This window comes from Anastrepha obliqua, chromosome 3 (assembly GCF_027943255.1).
Source record: "Anastrepha obliqua isolate idAnaObli1 chromosome 3, idAnaObli1_1.0, whole genome shotgun sequence".
Classification (NCBI taxonomy): Eukaryota; Metazoa; Arthropoda; class Insecta; order Diptera; family Tephritidae; genus Anastrepha; species Anastrepha obliqua.
The window spans coordinates 77,447,645-77,468,915 of record NC_072894.1 but is presented as its reverse complement, the minus strand read 5'-3'; the positions used below and the strand labels follow the sequence as shown (position 1 = coordinate 77,468,915).

General features: G+C 37.2%; 1 protein-coding gene across 8 annotated transcripts in view; it reads right to left on the bottom strand.

Moving 5' to 3' along the window:
* The window catches only part of LOC129241111 (formin-J), a 165,250-nt gene that overhangs the window by 24,990 nt on the left and 118,989 nt on the right, over positions 1 to 21,271 (bottom strand). For all 8 annotated transcript variants that reach the window (XM_054877281.1, XM_054877282.1, XM_054877283.1 and 5 more), the window contains one exon: positions 15,283 to 15,316. In XM_054877281.1, coding sequence (XP_054733256.1) covers positions 15,283 to 15,316 — 34 coding nt within the window. The remainder of the gene's footprint in view (positions 1 to 15,282; positions 15,317 to 21,271) is intronic.

Genomic DNA, 21,271 nt, shown 5'->3' with positions numbered 1-21,271 from the left:
TTTTTGTGGTATAGTTTGTATTAATTGTGCCTTGTTTTCTAAAATGATTGTTAATCTAATATGGCAACTCTATTTCTAAAATAATTTTTTTTAAACATATTTTTTTACCGGTGTTATCGTATCACACTTTTGTTCTTTTGAAAAAAATGCACGGCAAATATTTTTTATGAGGAGTTTTTTCAAGGCAGAAATACCCTCGGAGGTTCGCCACTGGTTGCCGAGGGGCACCCGCTATTAGAAAAAAACGTTTTCTTTATTTCGAAGCTACATTCTCTGTATTCATCAAGACATTCGGCTACGGCTGCCGCCATATTTACTTTGCCTTTGGATTTTACATACCAGTATCTCTAATTTTTATAGTCATACCAAATTTCACTTTAAATCTTTCAGAATATTCGGATACAAAATCTTCAAAAATATCTTATTTTGTCTATATACCTTCCAAGACCGTCGAAAATCTAAAATCACAAACATAAACTCCCAAAATTAATAATATAAACTTTTTAATTAAAGATTAGATGCATAAAAAAATTCATTCCACTTTCGACATTCAGTTGATGTGAAAACTTAGAAGTTAATCGAAATTTACCAAGCAATGACAAACACAGTGGGCAACCGCTTCAACCTAACCTAACCTAACTTATATTTACATACTCTGAAACTACTTGCGATCCATTCCCAAAATACCAAAATCGATTCGCAACGTATTACAGTGTAAATATCATCTAAAGTTGTATTGAAAAGAGAATCATGATTTAAAATTCGCTGAAAGGCCAGTATTTCGAAATCAGTGGCTTTCCCTGCAGGGTAGGACTGTAAACAACAAAATTGCAGAAGTCGAAATCAACGGATGCTGATCGCTCGTTAATTTACGCGAACGCAAAGCCATGTTTCGGAACAATTAATTAACATTTGGCTGTATAATTAATTCCAATAAATTGTTGTTTTTGCAATTGTTTACGTTTGGCATTTCTTTGCTGTTGATGCTCACTTAAATTTTTGTCGACAAATCTTTATTTTAGATTGGGAATATTTTTTTCTCCAAAGTTTACAAATATATCATTAAAAAAACTTGTCTGAGGGGTGTGTATTTGACGTGTTGAGGGTGGATAAATGATGCGAAGGTGTTAATTGATTTATTTCACTAATTTTCATTTTAAGAAATAACATTGTATGAGAAATGTTTTAAGTAAATTTTTTAGCAACTAATTGTTTTGTCGGAGTTTCACAACAAAACTTGCAGAAAAGAACATTCAGACTACTGGAAGTAGGCGTTAACGTGTTTGATACTTGTATATGTATGTATACTCTGAGATCGGTGTGACCTGAATACTATCGAAATTACAATAGAATTGGGGGAGATACTCTTAGAAAACCATGAGCCAGTTCCTATACTTTCGCAAACCCACTATTACGCTCCTACCAAGAATTAAGCTTCTGAGTACCGAATTTTACTTAATAGTCCTATCTGATAGACTAATAAAAATACGGACAAATAATACAAGTACCACTCATGAAGGAATATAGAATGGAGAGAAATATCGGGCACAAGTTGAATAGTGGAACATGTTCTTTAAGATTGTACATATGTGACATATTGAACCTTCTGAGCAAGCGTTAATCTGACCCGTGGAGTATTTACTCCATGTCCAGCGCTGACATTTAGACGAAGGTGATATCTGAAAAGCACTCTATCCTCTTCTTCTCCTTATTCATGACTGGTGCGATAATTGCTTAAGCGATTTTGGCCGAGTTACCCTACATTTATATAATTGACGCTTAGAACCTTTGGTTTGGTTGAGGCTTACAGACTATTACATAGGTAGATACAAATTAAGACCTTATGACAAGTTTCTTATAAGTAACCTACAGTTCGGAGGGGCCTACAGTGTTCTGCTACCTCTTAACGGCAGATGGTTTTTTATGAGGAGCTTTTTCATGGCAGCAATACTCTCAGAGGTTTGTCATTGGCTGCGCAGCTCGCTATTAGGAAAAACCTTTTCTATCATTCGATGTTTCTTGCCCGGGAGTTACCTTATTCGTCTGGTAAATTGAAGACTTTTCATTAAATATCTGTTTATAATTGCTGTCATAAAATGTCCAGACGTTTTTATTGTAATTACACATAATTTCTGGGGCGAATATATTATATAACATTGTACTGGGGCTACGTATGTAAGCCCTTGATCGTGCACGATATGTAATTCTCTTGATTAAAATTTGAGTGGATTTATAGTATGCCAACTTTGTTTGGAAACATTTCTTAGGGTAAATACTCAACATTTGCATATATAGACCACGTATTTGTGCCATGGAAAAATTCCTCATAAAAAAATATCTACCGTAAGGCAGTAGTTTTTATGAAGAGCTCTTATTTTATATTTCCACTAAGCCCTAACTGCAGTTTCAGCTTAACTACAAGAATAGCCTATTTCCACCGAGAAGTTAATTGTAACTAGCAAACGGATTGGTGACTGACATCCAGAGCAATTTTAAATTATGGAGGGAACACTTTTCGAACCTGTTAAACAGTGATAGCTGCGCATGTCATAGAGAATGTGAAGATCCCGATACCCCAATCGACGACAACGGAATTGACGTTCCGCTACCCGACCATGACGAGGTGAGAATAGCGATAACGCGGCTAAAGAACAACAAAGCCGCAAGCGCCGACGGACTGCCGGCTGAGCTATTCAAACATGGCGGCGAGGAGCTGGTAAGGTGCAAGCATAAGCTCCTATGGAAAATATGGTCGGATGAAAGCATGCCTGCCGATTGGAATTTAAGTGTGCTCTGCCCAACCCATAAGAAGGGGGATCCTGCAATCTGTGCCAATTACCGCGGGATTAGTCTTCTAAATATCGCCTATAAGGTTCTAGCGAGCGTATTGTGTGAAAGGCTGAAGCCCACCGTCAACCAACTGATTGGACCTTATCAGTGTGGCTTTAGACCTGGAAAGTCCACCAATGACCAAATATTTACAATACGCCACATCTTGCAAAAGACCCACGAAAGGAGAATCGACACACACCATCTTTTCGCCGATTTCAAAGCTGCATTCGACAGTACGAAGAGGAGTTATCCGTATGCCGTGAAACTATTACGGCTTTGCAAGATGACGTTGCTCAACACCAGCGGCGCACTCACGTATCCGCACCCACGTCACTGTTGACAGTTATAATTTCGAGGTTGTAAAAGACTTCGTTTATTTAGGAACCAGCATTAACACCGATAACTATGTCAGCCTTGAAATCCAATGGCACAAATAGCAGGATCGCCCTTCTTATGGATTGGGCAGAGCACACTTAAATTCCAATCGGCAGGCATGCTTTCATCCGACCATATTTTGCATAGGAGCTGATGCATGCACCTTACCAGCTCCTCGCCGCTATGTTTGAATAACTCAGCCGGCAGTCCGTCGGCGCCCGCGGCTTTGTTGTTCTTTAGCCGTGATATTGCTATTCTCACCTCGTCATGGTCGGGTAACGGAACGACAATTCCGTCGTCAACGATTGGGGTATCGGGATCTTCACATTCTCTATGACATGCGCAGCTGTCACCGTTTAACAGGTTCGAGAAGTGTTCCCTCCATAATTTAAGTTTGCTCTGTACGCCAGTCACCAGATCGCCGTCTTTGTTCTTACAGGAAAACGCCCCGGTCTTAAAACCTTCTGTAAGACGCCGAACTTTCTGGTAGAATTTTCGGGCGTTGTTCCTATTGGCCAGCATCTCAAGCTCCTCGCACTCACGTATTTCGGCCTCTCGTTTCTTCTGTCGGATAATACGTCTCTCTTCCTTTTTCAGCTCTCTGTAGCGATCCCACAGGGCTCGCGTTGCGGCCGATCGCAGCGTGGCTCTATAGGCGGCATCCTTTCTTTCTGCGGCAGCATGACATTCCTCGTCGTACCAATTGTTTTTTCGGGCTCGCCGGAATCCGATTTCTTCTTCGGCGGCGTACGTAGGGAACGAGAAATGTTGCTCCATTGCTCGCGCATGCCGGTTTGTTGGGCAGTGCTCTCCGAGAGCAGGAGTGTCTGTTGTGTCTGTTGTGATTGCAGCTTTTCGATGTCGAACATTCTTTGCGCAGGTAGATGTACGTTTTTTGCTGCACAGAGGCGGGTGCGCAGTTTGGCTGCGACAAGGTAATGATCCGAGTCGATGTTGGGTCCTCGGATCGTACGTACATCTAATACACTAGAAGCGTGTCTTCCATCTATCACAACATGATCGATCTGGTTTCTCGTTTTTCGATCAGGAGACAGCCAGGTAGCTTGGTGGTTTTTTTTATGCTGGAATCTGGTGTTGCAGACTACCATGTTTCGGGCCCCGGCGAAGTCGATTAGCCTCTGTCCGTTACCGGATGTTTCGTTGTGCAGGCTGAATTTTCCGACTGTGGGACCAAAAATTCCCTCCTTGCCCACCCTGGCGTTGGAGTCGCCAAGCACGATTTTTATGTCGTGGCGGGGGCAGCGCTCATAGGAACGTTCCAAGCGCTCATAGAAAGAATCTTTGGTCGCATCGTCCTTCTCTTCCGTCGGAGCGTGGGCGCAAATTAGCGAGATGTTAAAAAATCGCGCTTTGATGCGGATTATTGCGAGACGCTCGTCCACCGGAGTGCACGACAGTACTTGGCGACGAAGTCTCTCTCCCACAACAATTCCTACACTTAATTTGCGCTCCTTTACATGGCAGCTGTAGTAAACGTCGCAAGGTCCTATGGTTTTCTTACCTTGCCCCGTCCATCGCATCTCTTGGATGGCAGTGATGTCAGCCTTTACTCTCACGAGGACATCAACCAGCCGGGCAGATGCACCTTCCCCATTAAGGGACCGGACATTCCAGGTGCATGCCCTCAAATCATATTCCTTATTTCGTTTGCAGGGATCGTCATCAGTAAAGGCAGTTCTCATCCGAGGCTTTGCAGTTCTTTTCATTGGGGGGGATTTTTAAGTGGCGGGTCCCAAACCCAGCGCACAACCAGCTATCCTGGAATGCTTCGCCTTCTCACGTTAGCTCACTCCCGAACGGGTGTTCGGAAGCTACCCAGAGAATACGTGGGCTAATCCCGGCCGTTGTGAGCTGCTTGAACCATATGTAAAAGAATCGTCCTGGCCACTCCCTAGTGAATGGCGATCAGTAACTTTCCCCACTTGCGTGGACTTCTACACATAGAACCATCCTCCGACGTTATATAAATACGGAGAGCAAAATTTAGTCATACCTTTTGTTAGTATTTATAGTCATAGAAAAAAGTTGAAACATATAAAAATGGATAGCTTATATTGAAACTTTTTACATGATATACATATGTGAATAGATGTAGTAAAATTATATGTGAAAAATGTCCCATTTTACCCGTATTAAGCGATTCTATATTTGTGTATTTCAAATATCATAATTTTTTTTATTCATGAATTGGAAACATTTAATTTCATGTATTATGAAAAAAAAATTATTTATAATAAAAAACAAGCATTATTTAATCCATGACCATCATAATTTCTGAATCAAATTTATAATAGTATGGATTCACAATAATATTATTTATTTTTATACATAATTTTTTTTTATTTATGAATTCGAAACATTTAATTTCATTGGTCTTTCCAGGTGTGGGCCGACATGAAATACAAAGCCAAAAAAAAAAACGGGAAACAAAGCGGAATATCGAGCAACAGGTGGAGGACCGAATATACTAAAAACATTTACGAAAATTTACGAGGCCATATTTTACCCATATTTGGCTAATAACACTTTCCAGAACATCTGGCACTTCTGATAGCACGACACACACCGTGAGCTGTGCAAACCTAAGCATATTTTCTTTGTCAATGCTCAATTGGTACGATCCCTGAGCATAAAATCGCGGGACTGGCGCTAGATTCAAAATATTTGGAATAGGTTTGGCTCGTATGCATTGCTGCAACAGGTTTTCTATAGTGAACAGCAGGTCCACAAACGCCTCTTTAGATAGTTGGAAGCTTTTTTTTAGAATTCCGTGAGGATGGAAGCTTCCGCTTTGTATGCCAATATATTTTAGAAAGGCTGCACTTATCGGTGGATATCGTTTCTAAGGAGTTGTAAGCGTCCTAATCCGTTTTCTACTTTTGACCACTAATCTCTCATCATCATCATCGTTCTACCACAACTCCACCGTACACATTTTCTCAAATTTGAAAAAAAAACCATTTTTTTTTCTATATATTTATCTTTAAACAAATGTATTTTGATGAAATCGCTTTTTCTTTTATTTGAATTTGCGGTATCAGCTGAGAAAAATAATCTATTGTGATTAACCCAAGCGAGAGAAATTAACAATATCGCCACTATTCTCCATCGAATGAGCGCCATAATACCAGATGATAATTAGTTCAAACAGCTCTTTCTCTTCTTGAATTTTCTCACAGAAAATCTTTTTTTTCATCATAAATGCTTTTAATATATTTTCTGTAATAAGCTTAGGAAATATTCGCATTATTTGTGAATAACAAATGCTACAAAAGTCAACTAAAACATAAAATTGCAGATCCCTTCTTTTTATAATATAAAAATAGACACAGCTTTGATTGTTTTAGACTAGAAATCTCAATTGTAAACAAAAGAGGTTGTCTGTAAAGTCGGTTTACTGACGATAGTTTACCTAACGTGATAACGTCATAAGAAAATACTAATTGAATGGTTGCATTTTTCAAAAGAAAATTTTAATTTTATTTGTTTGATAGATATTTTGTATGGATATAGAGAATGAGTTAACATTAACATAACATAATATACTTTAACATAATATACTTTAACATAACATAACATAACATAACATAACATAACATAACATAACATAACATAACATAACATAACATAACATAACATAACATAACATTAAATAACATAACATAACATAACATAACATAACATAACATAACATAACATAACATAACATAACATAACATAACATAACATAACATAACATAACATAACATAACATAACATAACATAACATAACATAACATAACATAACATAACATAACATAACATAACATAACATAACATTACACAACATAACATAACATAACATAACATAACATAACATAACATAACATAACATAACATTACACAACATAACATATCATAAAGCATTCACCAACAGCTTTCATTTGATACCCATATTGTACATACACGTCCGAAGGTTACCCGGGTCCACGTTTTGACCTATATCTCGAGACCCTATCTACCAATAGGTATTCAAACTATACGGAAATCATCTTCAATACCTACTTAACAATGTGTGTAAGTTTGGTTTAATTCGGTTCAAAGACACGGCGGGTCCACGTTTTGGCATATATTTCGAGACCCTAGTCATCAATAGGTATGAAAATTACCCCGTATTAAAGCACTTATCAACAGCTTTCATTTGATACCCATATTGTACAAACACATTCTAGGGTCCACGTTTTGGTCTCTATCTCGAGACCCTAGTCACGGAGCGGATGGAAATACTCTGAACTAAAGCATTCACCAACAGCTTCCATTTGATACCCATATTGTACATACACATCCGAAGGTTACCCGGGTCAACGTTTTGACCTATATCTCGAGACCCTATCTACCAATAGGTATTCAAACTATACGGAAATCATCTTCAATACCTACTTAACAATGTGTGTAAGTTTGGTTTAATTCGGTTCAAAGACACGGCGGGTCCACGTTTTGGCATATATTTCGAGACCCTAGTCATCAATAGGTATGAAAATTACTCCGTATTAAAGCACTTATCAACAGCTTTCATTTGATACCCATATTGTACAAACACATTCTAGGGTCCACGTTTTGGTCTCTATCTCGAGACCCTAGTCACGGAGCGGATGGAAATATTCTGAACTAAAGCATTCACCAACAGCTTCCATTTGATACCCATATTGTACATACACATCCGAAGGTTACCCGGGTCAACGTTTTGACCTATGTATATCTCGAGACCCTATCTACCAATAGGTATTCAAACTATACGGAAATCATCTTCAATACCTACTTAACAATGTGTGTAAGTTTGGTTTAATTCGGTGCAAAGACACGGCGGGTCCACGTTTTGGCATATATTTCCAGACCCTAGTCATCAATAGGTATGAAAATTACCCCGTATTAAAGCACTTATCAACAGCTTTCATTTGATACCCATATTGTACTTACACATCCGAAGGTTACCCGGGTCCACGTTTTGACCTATATCTCGAGCCCTATTTCCAAAATAAAATATAATCCATGTTACTCGTGATGTAGCTTTCGAATGGTGAAAGAATTTTTAAAATCGGTCCAGTAGTTTTTGAGCCTATTCATTACAACCAAACAAACAAAGTTTTCCTCTTTATAATATTAGTATAGATATGGTAAATATTACCATACATTTTTTCCTTCAGATATAATAAAAAAATAATAATAATAACATTAAAACAACAGGTATTATTAACAAACTTGGTTTTATTTGAAATTCTTCAAGTAAATCAAAATAATAATAATCAATAAGAAGGCATATGCCAATACAAATACGTGAATTTATATATGTACATATGCGCATATACATACATACATATATACGCTCACTTAAGTAGGGGAGAGCAAGATGTCGAACGTTGCCGTTCGTTTGCTTTGTTTGCTTTGTCGTTCCTTCCGCTCTTTCTCTTGCAATTCATTCAATGCAATGAGCAAGGTAACTACATATGAGCAAGGTAACACTAATATGAGCAAGGTAACTACATATGAGCAAGGCAACTACATATGAGCAAGGTAACTACATATTAGCAAGGTAACTACATATGAGCAAGGTAACACTAATATGAGCAAGGTAACTACATATGAGCAAGGTAACTACATATGAGCAAGGTAACTACATATGAGCAAGGTAACACTAATATGAGCAAGGTAACTACATATGAACAGTAATGAGCAAGGTAACGACACATTTTTTCGTGCGTGCAGCCTGTTAAATCGAATTATAAGACGTTATCACGTCAAAAATCATAGTTCTTAGTTATTTTTACTGCGGCTGAAACGCTTGATATTTCTGAAACTTAGCAGAGCTCTTATTCTTAGCAGTTACGTTCTTGGTGGAATTAGCTAGTAGGAAGGTAGGGATTTTGAGTAGAATAGGCAAACGTATACCAGATAAGAACAGGAAAATTAATTTAAATAAAACAACAACGGTGCGAGATATTAAATTGAGTTCAGCTTTATTTTGAAGCTACAATCTTACCATTATACGCTGGAATATATATCTATATATATTTGGCGCGTACACCCTTTTTGGGTGTTTCCCCGAGCTCCTTCTCCTTTTTGTGGTGTGCGTCTTGATGTTGTTCCACAAATGGAGGGACCTACAGTTACAAGTTGACTCCGAACGGCAGATATTTTTATGAGGAGCTTTTTCATGGCAGAAATACACTCGGAGGTTTGCCATTGCCTGCCGATGGGCGACCGTTATTAGAAAAATGTTTTTCTTAATTTTGGTGTGTTCACCGAGATTCGAACCAACGTTCTCTCTGTGAATTCCGAATGGTCCTTTTGTGCCTACTCGTTACTTAACACCATGATTCCGATAACAGTAAAATTTTGAAAAATGGACGGTGTCACGCTCACTTTAGTGTAAATGCGTGTAACGACATATTAAAACTCGCTCAATCTTGGTACATGTATTGCTCAACTTTATTTAGATCCGACATAATTATTATTGAGATCGGATAAACCCACGCTTTTTATTTTTAATTTTTTATATGCTAAGACTAAATTTCCATTCGTTCCTCAGATGCGACAAGCTATCATTTTTCCAGAAACTAATCCACAGTATATTGAGTATATAACCAAAAATATATTAATCTCATTCCGGACTGCATCTAGCCTTTCTTTCTTGTTTCTTTTCATATTGCATGGCGGCGTAATTTTAAGCAATGTTCAACAAACACATTTCTAATAAGTTTATTGCTAAACCTAAAAATTTTAATTGCCGTTTATTAATTTGTATGCAAATTGAGGTAAACGCAAAGACAATTTTGTATCATTTAAAATTTGCAAAACTGAATTTGTGTAGGTACTTACATTTATGCGCGAAATTATTCAACAAAAAATTATTTACATTTATGGTAGTAACACAAAATCACCTTCGGCTGAATTCAAAGGAAATAATAAAAGCATAATCTCAATCAAATTGTTGCTGACAGCCAGTGGCAGTTCGACAATGTCGCGGAAGGTAAACTTATACACGTAAAAGTACATATACGTATGCACAAGTATATGCATTTATGTATATGCATAGATGTATTTACCTGGATTTGAATAAATTGTCAAAAACAACAACAAACTATAATATGTATGAAAACTCGTAAACTTTTGTATGTATTTTTCTTTTTTCTGGGCATGGCACAAACTGATTCACGCAATAATAATGTCAATAAAATTGTGTTACTGCTGTAGTGTTAAAAGTGTTAATGTAGACAGCAATTTTAAATCGATTGGTAATTGATTGTAAGTGTAGTTTGGTTAGATAAGCGTGAAACTCATATCCTGCAGCATAAAATCCGAACGAGTAAAACATTTTTATCAAAGGTAAATTAGGTTGGTCGCGTGGAAATTTGCAACAACTCAGTTTAAGTGCCATTCCCACGACAGTCGGGGGCTTCGTTACAAGAACGACCTGGATTTATATTCAATCAAGGACAGGCCTTCTATACATTGTGTTGCAATACCAAATCTATCAGACCCGTTCTGCGTTTATATTTTGTTTGAAAAGTAAAACGATAGGAATCAAATCAAAATCTGTATTTTGAATAGTTTGGCGCAAAATTAATCATCTAAGTGTTTTTGAATAAATAGAAAAAAATGATTTTGAGTGATGGGAATCGTTATTTCCACTTTTTATTTTCATTTATTTATTAATTTGCTCATTTAGTAAATCTGGAGATATATGCTTTCTTATAGACTACATAGAACTAACAATAGCAATTATATGTACATATTTCGTAATAATTAAAAATATTCATTGAGTGATGATTTAACTTATATTTAGTTAACAATAAATCAAAAGCCAAAGAACTTGAAATCTGATTAAACTCATTCAATGTCTTAATCAAAGGTGCTTTCGAGGCCTAAACAGTTCTAACCCGCTAGAGGAAGAATAAATCATTACTCCGAAAATTTTTCTGAGATCAGTAAAAATTAATCCGCTCTGAGACTAAAGTCAAGTCAACTGTCCCATTTATAATAATAAACAAAGCAAAGTGATAGTATAGTATACTTCTTCTACTTTGTAACGGTTTTAAATTTAGTAATGCACACATTGCATTTACTTATGTATATATTCGTAGTATGAAGGAATCGGATCAGTGAAGTTCAAAGATCTATGTGCAAAACGAAGAAATTTCTTTTTAATGCGTTCAAGTCTACTGATGTGGCACTGATTATATAGCGTCCAAAAAAAGACGGCATACTTCAGCTTAGTGAAATAAATGACTAAGAAACTGAAAAGTGGAGTCAAAGATTACTCCTAAATCAGTAATTTAATTGAAGAATAATTAGACGCGAGTTCTTTATATGAGGTAGAGATTAAATGCTTAGACTTAGAAAATGACGCATGAGAGTTTTTCTTAATATTCAGCTGAAGTAGATTCCTAGGATGGTTCAATTTGAAAAATTCCACTCAAGTGGGGAAGCCTACTGATCGCCTTTCACTCGGGAGTGGCAGGATTATTCTTCTAGATATCGCTCAAGCAGCTCACAACTTCCGGGAGCGAGCCCAAGTGAGAAGGCGAAGCATCCCAGGATAGCTGGTTGGGCGCTGGGTTTGGGACCCGCCACGTAAAAATCCCCCCCAATGAAAACCCGTACAAAGCCTCGGAGGAGAACTTCCTATACTGAAAACGAACTAAGGAGTACGATTTGAGGGCATGCACCTGGAATGTTCGGTCCCTTAATAGGGAAGACGCCTCTGCCCGGCTGGTTGATGCCTTCGTGAGAGTAAGGGCTGACATCACTGCCATTCAAGAGATGCGATGGACGGAGCAAGGTAAGAAAAACTTAGGACCTTGCGACGTCTACTACAACTGCCATGTAAAGGAACGTAAATTCGGTGTTGGATTTGTTGTGAGCGAGAGACTTCGTCACCAAGTACAATCGTTCACTTCCGTGAACGAGCGTTTCGCAATAATCCGCATCAAAGCGCGCGTTTTTAACATCTCGCTCATTTGCGCTCACACCCCGATGGAAGAGAATGACTATGCGACCAATGATTCTTTCTATGAACCCCTGGAACGTTTCTAAGAGCGCTACGCCCGCCACGACATAAAAGTAGTGTTTGGCGATTCAAGGGTGGGCATGGAGGGAATTTGTGGCCACTCAGATGGAAAATTCGGTCTGCACAACGAAACATCCGGTAACGGACAGAGGCAGATCTACTTCGCCGGGGCCCGAAACATGGTAATCTGCAACTCTGGTGCTTAAGATGAGAAAATATACTAAGCAAGGTGGCTGTGTCCTGATCGAAAAACGCGAAATCAGATGGATCATGTTGTGTTAGATGGAACACACGCTTCTAGTGTTTTAAATGTACGTATGTTCCGAGGACCCAACATCAGCCAAATTACACACACGTCTCTGTGCAGCAAAAAACGTACATCTAACTAGGCAAATAATGTTCGACATTGAAAAGTTACAATCACAACAGATAGCCAGAAGATTCGCCACTCGACTCCCCAACAAACTGGCATGCGCGAGCAATGGAGCAACATTTCACGTTCTCTACGTACCGCCGCCGAAGAAGAAATCGGAGGAATGGCATGCCGCCGCAGGAAGAAAAGATGTTGCCTATAGAGCCACGCTGGGATCGGGCCATGACGTTGTTGAGGACTGATTGAAGATTGTAAGAATCAGCCAGGCTTAGTACAATATAAAAAATTTTTAGGTCGTCTGCATATAGTATACAAGAAACTCAAAGAAATGGAAACGTTTATATATGTCATTAATAAAGAACAAATGGCTCAAAATGGGACAGCAAGGATCAGAAGATTCGTTATGAATAACAATTTCTTTATTGTATTTTAAAGAAAATAGAGTTAAATCCAAAATTTATTAGTTTGAAGATTAAGGTTTTATCAAAAGCCTTGGAAAATTCCTTATAAACAGCAGCAACGCGAAGGCTATTATTGAAATCCCACGTACGTTGTTGGCCCCTTGCTTGTTTGGTTGTATACTGCAGCCTGATATACTGATTGACGTACGACACCATTTGCAACAATTATAAATCTTCCGATAAGATGATTAATTTTGCGCAACCTTGCCCTAACAAGATTTGCATCTACACAGTGACGTACATAGACAATATTTGTGAACAGATTCCAAATATTAATCCCTGTGAAGAATGAAAGTACATTGTGAGGATATTCATTCGATAACGTTCAACTTTGAACGTTAAATTGATTTATAATTTATTAGTGCAATATAATGTGGAATACGCTTCCATAACTTGGAATCCAATATGTGCTTTTCCTTCCCTAATAATTGAAAGATTGCAGAGGAGTTACATTCGGTTTACTTTACAATCGCTTCATTCTATTGAACTTGCCGTTACTACAAACATTTGATTCTGCGAAACTGTGCACAGAATCTTTTGCAAAAGAGTTTCCTAGAGTTTCACAGAAATACAAATGTGTTGGAATGAAGAATTTTATTGACTCTCTTGGAGAATTCCGAAAAAGTCGTGTACCTTCCCATCATTTTGAATTTTTTCATAAACATTTTTTTTCCATTGTTTTTTAGGATTTTTCTAGTTGATTGAGAATTATAAATTTGTATTTTATTATTTACTAGCAAACACGGCCCCCTTCGCTGGGCACACTAAAATATAATAGATATGGTTTAGAACAGAAAATATATGGTTTTCATATTATTTATTTCTTTATCCTTTATTCAAGCGCTTTGGCATAAACAATATTTTTTGTTTTTCTATTTGTTTTTGAGTAAATATAAAATATAAATTGAAAATCAGGCAAAATGAAGATTGTTTTTAAATTTCAAATCAACGCATATGAATAACTAAGAAACAATCGTCTTTTTTCCTGATCATCCATGAATTTTTCGTTTCAATTTATATGTTTTATTAAGCATTGGAGCACGAACACATAATTTCATTCGGATTTCACATTAAATTCTCAAATTTCGTAAGAAATTATTCACTGTTCCAAAATCCACTCCAAAAACATGCACAAACAATTTTTACATGTTGCACTTACGTTTTTTCCTTATGGCATCCAAATCAGAAAGCGTTAAAAAAGTAAGCGACATTATGGCTGGTTCAAAAGAACGCTGTACCCGTTGCCAGTGCTCCGAATTACAACCAAACTTTACGAAACCCATTATCAATACTTACTTAAAATGTGCGTAAGTTTGGTTTAATTCGGTGCAAGGACACGGCGGGTCCACGTTTTGACATATATTTCGAGACCCTAGTCATCAATAGGTATGAAAATTACCCCGTATTAAAGCACTTTCATTTGATACCCATATTGTACATACACAACCAAAGGTTACCCGGGTCCACGTTTTGACCTATATCTCGAGACCCCAGTCACGGAGCGGCATGAAAAATACTCTGTACTAAAGCATTCACCAACAGCTTCAATTTGATATCCATATTGTACAAACACGTCCGAAGGTTACCCGGGTCCACGTTTTGACCTATATCTCGAGACCCTATCTACCAATAGGTATCCAAACTATACGGAAACCATCTGCAATACCTCCTTAACAATGTGTGTAAGTTTGGTTTAATTCGGTGCAAAGACACGGCGGGTCCACGTTTTGGCATATATTTCCAGACCCTAGTCATCAATAGGTATGAAAATTACCCCGTATTAAAGCACTTATCATTTCATTTGATACCCATATTGTACATACACAACCAAAGGTTACCCGGGTCCACGTTTTGACCTATATCTCGAGACCCCAGTAACGGAGCGGCATGAAAAATACTCTGTACTAAAGCATTCACCAACAGCTTCAATTTGATATCCATATTGTACATACACATCCGAAGGTTACCCGGGTCCACGTTTTGAGGATTTTCCCGGCAATTATTCGAATTTTTCTCACCTTTTAAACCTTCCCTAGACCTCCACGAATAATTCAAGACCAAGATAAGATAAATCCGTTCAGCCGTTCTCGAGTTTTAGCGAGACTAACGAACAGCAATTGATTTTTATATATATAGATAAAGTAAAGTTTTAAATAAACAGAAGTTTTACCCACCTTAAATTATTTAATAATGGTAGTACTTTTAAACCTGTAAATGAAAAAGAGAGAAAATGTTAATATGAGGAGATGCATTTTTTGATGGCACGCCATAAAAGGTGTATATGTACGAGTATGCATACTTATATAATATATATTAAATGGTAATAATACTTTAAATACATTTAAAAAGAATTCCTCTAACGCTTTGATTAGTTGAGTTTTAATAATGTAAAGTATGCCATAGGCTGCCACGAAGAGATAGGCTATAATTGGCACTGGTATTTGTATGTATTTGGACTAAGGAAGCGCGCTAAATGAAAAAAAATATGACTAACACATATTTAAGTGTTTTTCTAGTACAATCTTTCGAAATACATATGGATCTTGAGTTAGTGATTCGTCACAACCATTTTGAAATCTCTTGTCTTTGAGGGACTTTAAAAAAGTCGCATTTTTCCAGCTCATATCAAAGAATCAAGGAGAAGAACAATCAACTAGGATGTATACGATTGGATAGAGCGGCTGCGTCCAGTATCCTGAAACACCTAGAGCTTGTTTATCTTAAAATCATTTGCTGGGTTACTCAAATGCGCGAAAACATCGATAACATGTAATTAATTATAATTGGAGTTTGGATGAAAATGTTGCCACGGTCACCGTGTACCACTGACAGTTTGTATTCAGTTTTCTACTTAATTCGTACTCTAAATATTGCCTAGTATCTTTTTCCGATACAATGATCGATTCAGCTTTTCAATAACAGAAAATATTTTTCAAAACGATAGAACGAAGAGTTATGTATGGATTCGATACACAGGGTGGTTCATCCAGTACTTGGAATTTAATTCCATATAAAGGGAAGCATAAATATTTTTCAATACAGTTTTGCATCGGAGGGAACTAGAAACTTTGCTTATGCATGTTACACAATTTTATGCAATTAGTTTTGTGGGTAACTTTTTAGTAACCCAATGCGCCAGCTAAAATTTTCAGTACATTTTCGCTACATTCGATACTTGCATCACACATTTCGGTTGCATGTTGCAACGTGCATTTGTGGAGGGTTGGCGTAACATTTATCCTTAACAATATTCAACAAAAAATGGTTTGCGTCAATTCACAGCTTCTAGGCGGCAAACTCAATGTGAGTTTTGTTTCGACTGATTATTCGATTTTTAGAGACAGTGCATACAAAATAGAATGTAAGATTGGCTTTGCGTCACTTAGCGACGTTCTATGGAAACCATTTTATTCTCTGCCTTCTACGAGTATTCCACCCTTTTCAATTTGGGAAAACAAAAAATCCGTTAACATGGCATGGCAGTGCTCGCCATTGGTTGTGAAGTCGATTTTTTTCAACATAGGCATCGAGGTGAAAATGAGCTTCACCTGAAAAGTTGAACTCAGTTCACTGAATAAAAAGTAGAAATGCCTAATCATTAATTAAATATTTGGGATTTCTCGGATGTTCATTTAGACGCCAAAGGCAAAAAAAATCGCTAACATACATTCCAAAGCAATGACATTTAAATGTAAATAACCTAAGTTATTTACACCGTAGCTGAATGGGTTGGTACGTGACTATCATTCCACGCATGAAACACCTAAATGATAAAAAGAGTTTTCCTTAAAAGCGGTTGCCTTTGGTCAGGATGTGGCAAACCTCAGAGTGTATTTCTACCATGAAAAAGCCCTTTATAAAAAATCATATCAAGTCCTAAAAAACGGAAATGAAATTTACAAATTTCGTTACCGAAAGGATTATCCTCAGAAAATATTGAAAAAGTTCATTGCTTCGTAAAAAATATACATTTCTTTAATACGTTTCTTTTATTGCGATCTTTTTTTAAACACATTAAGCAGTATTTAATTCTTTTAACATAATTGAAATGCACCCAGTGATGCAATCATTTACTAATTGTATGATAAATAACAATATGGACTAATTTATTATGATTTGAGGTCTGTTGTAGGCTTTCGCTTGAGTCTGGTGTAGGTTATGGAATTTGTAATTAATTCTGTGACAAGAGGGTTGGAGTGCGACTGGAGTCGAGTGTTTTGTTATGTGGCATATTTTCATATTTCTTCAATTATTGTGGATACTTTGAGGTCACGATAAATTTGTGTATTTGTGATATAATAATGAACTGGAATCTTTGAAGTATTTCGATGCTTGAGTTAGCTGCAGCGCCTCAAAGTTTCAAGATAGGTGAGTAAAGTGAGAGCTTACTTTCGAGGGAAACATTAAAAATAATAAGAAATGGTTTGTAAAAATTATTTAAATGGAATTTAGGCTTCCTTAAACAATTGCGAATTTCAGTTTTTACGTCTTGTGAAACTCTTTTCGATAGACAAGTCACTTTTGCATCATTCTCCTCATTCACCTGATTTGGCACCTTGTGACTATTATCTATTCCCAAAAGTGCTTTCGGCGATGAAAGGAAGTGACCACCAGCCTAAAAACATTTCTTAAAAGGGACTTGGATGATATTTCGTTTGATAACTTAAAAAGCGTTTGGTTCTTTCTTTTGGTTAAAAGTTGTTTTTTTTTTGTTTCAGAACAGATGATGTACAAGTAAATAAACTTTAATTACCCACACCAAATATTTAATGAATTCTGTGGTTACACAATAGAAGCTTTTGCGATCAAATTTGATTTACTGATGTAAACACTTTGTTCAGAAAATTTCAATTCCAAGATTTAATCTGCTTAAATCCACGTCAACCCTTGCAAATGCAACAGTTTTACAACAGTATTTATGTATTAAATGAATGCCGTCATTAAGTCAATTATATTTACATCAATCATTTTCTGAGTTTGGGCGAATGCAAACAATTTCAATAACAAGTGTTTTAGAGCTGAAAAATATGCTTTATTTGTATTAGTTTTAAAACATTTCTCTGATTGTATGTGTGTATATATACAAATACATATAATATGTTTGTACATACATACATAAATACTAGATATATCCCAACTGGGAACCGTGTTCGTCAAAATTCGTGAAGTGTGGACATTTGTGTGTGAGCATTTTTTTGACGGTCGAGCTTTTTCTTGGGTTCTCTCATTTTAATAAAATAAAAAAATTAATAAAAAATTAAACTTTGACAATGTTTCGAGTATTAATTTTTTTTGAACTTCTAAAAGGGGTTTTTTACCTTTGTATTATTGGATATCTCCTAGCGAGTAATTATCAAAAAGAAAAACTTGAGAAAAAGAAAGGAGACAAAGTCATTTACATTTGTCTTCTGAAGCACAACATTTTTTGAGCACATTTCAGTAGTCAAGTCGCCTTCGGCAATACGGAAATAATTGTACCCCATAATGAATTTGGTTGTTGGAAGTTTGCGGTAAAGTTAGGCCTAAAATTAAAAAAATCCCCGTGCTAACCACTGCTGCAATCCACTAAATAAAAAAGTGTATAAATGTATTTATAAAAATTTTGCCCTGGTTATTAGAGTTGAAGTGCCAAGTTTGCTGTGCTTTTCATAGCAGATCCTAACCAAACGCTAGTGAACGGTGCCAGTGACCGTTTGAAGCTGTGATTCTGACTACGAGAGCAAAGAAATTTGTAGCGAAAAATTTAAAGATTTAAGCGTAATTATTAATGAGCTCAGTCAAGGCGATAAAGTTCAATTTTTTCTAGCTGATGACATTAAGAGCTAAAAAGTTGCATTTAAATTATGATGTATGAAGTTCATCTTTGCCTCAAGGTTGGTCAACGAATGGAAATTTCGATATTAGAAAAAGTTTCTCGAGGAAAACATTTGAATTGCCGAAAAGGCTGTGCTTCCATCCAAAAATGTGCCGAACGTTGACGTAAGCAAAAATTATAACATCTTTATAATTTCAGTGAGTTATACGCGTAGTTCGGAGAAATCTGTATTTTAGCTGGACCTCTGGGACGCAAAATGCTTGTGTATGTAATGTACACGAAAACATGCGACTGAAGATTAAAGCTATTAAAAGGGAGTCGGGATAACGCGCTGTTAGTGATGAGAAATTTCACCATCCGTCACGAATTTTTACTCTAAGAGAACAGTCAGTCGAAGGGATTTCTACTGCCATGGATTAACACTTTTATATATACACTGTTACATATATTTTATATATGTAATGGCTCACGGAGTATTTTGCATAGTCCCTTGTGTAAGTATGTACAAACTTAAAATTTCGTACGTATTAAGAAGATGAGTTTACTTTTTTAAACGCGTATTCAAGTTGTTGCCCATTTCTCAGATAGATTAAAAGGTTTGGTCATGCGAAGCAAAATGGTGGAGAAATTTTGGCCGTTACGTCATAGGGGATTTGACAGAGAGAGAGAGGCGAATGAAAAACAAAAATATGTAAAGTGAAGTTATTTTAATGCAATTAGTTTTCCAATCAGCCATTGTTCAGATGGTAGCGAAGTAACATACACAGTGGCCGCATGGATATTTTCCTATATCAGCAAGACAATCTCAGTTTTTGTCAGCTTCTGCTATAAACAAATCACTATTACGTTCTCTGTTAAGTCAGCAAATCAGCTAATTCCTTGAAAATCGCTGAATGCCGGTTAACGGTCTGTTGTTGGCCACACATTCTGTATTCTCTCCATCGTATTGGAAGAGGAGAAATATTGTAATTACTCGTATAACCAAAAACGCGTGGGAAAATGAGATTTTTTGCAATATTTTGCTTGTTGTCTTTGAAACCGTTATTTGATCATGTTTCGTTTGCCTATTTATTCTTAGTTGAACTGGTGTATTATTTTTAATAATACTTATGTTTGAATTCATTTCCTTTATAACTGTGATACAGCGCATATCAAAAATGGGAAAGGGTCGTCGTATGGAATGGCGGAAGTCAAACGAAGAGCTGCGAATCAAAAACCTTAAATCCATTGTTAAGCATGGCGGAGGTTGTATTATGGTTTGGGGCTGCTCGGGAAATTGGAAAACTAGTTTTTATAGATGGAACGATGAATAAGCATCTTTACTTGTGCGATTTCGAGGGAAATTTGCATTCCATTACAGAATAAATGGGCATGTCAAGGAAGGAATTTTCATTTCAGCACGATAACGCTCCTTACTATACAGCCTATGATGTTAAAACGTGGATATTTTTCAATACAAAGCATTTGCAAACAGAGTCCACAAAGTTCCGGCATAAGCCCCATAGAAAATATTTGTTCTCATGTCGAGGATAAAGTACATATAAAGTAAAGGGAACTCAACGGAGGGGCACCAAAACTAGTGGCATATGCCGATGACATAGCTATAGTAGTTACGGGAAAGTACCTGGACACCATCAGTAATGTGATGAACAACACTCTCAAAACGATACACCAATGGGCATCTCGCGCAGGGCTAGGGATAAACGCGGGAAAAGCGGACATGGTACTTTTTACCAGGAAGTACAAAGTTCCGGCGTGGAACCTCCCGAAGCTAGGCAACAACGAACTACTTCTCAAAGATTATGCGAGGTACCTCGGAGTAATACTGGACAGCAAATTGCTGTGGAAGCACAACGTTGAGGAGAGGGTGAAAAAGGCCAGTAATACGTTGTACAAGTAAAAGAATGCTGGGCGTTACTTGGGGTCTATCACCCTCTCTGATGCATTGGTGCTACACAGCAGTAGTCAGACCGATATTGCTGTATGGAACCTTAGTATGGTGGACTGCGACAAGAAAACTGACATACTTAATGCCACTGGAAAGGATTCAACGACTCGCTGCTCTGTGCATAACAGGAGCGATGAAGGCCACTCCAACGGCGGCGCTGCAAATGATACTCAGCATGCCACCTATTGACCTCATGGCGGAAAACCTGGCAGCGAAATCCGCGAGGAGGCTAATGGCTGCGGGGGTATTCACCTGCAGAACCTTCGGTCACAGCTCAATAGGAAAGTGGAGCTCAGGTGGCACGGACTACATGACTCCGTACTTTAATTGGGAGAGAAGGTTTCGCACTACAGTTGAAGAGGAGGGATGGCACAAAAGCATCTATACTGACGGTTCGAAA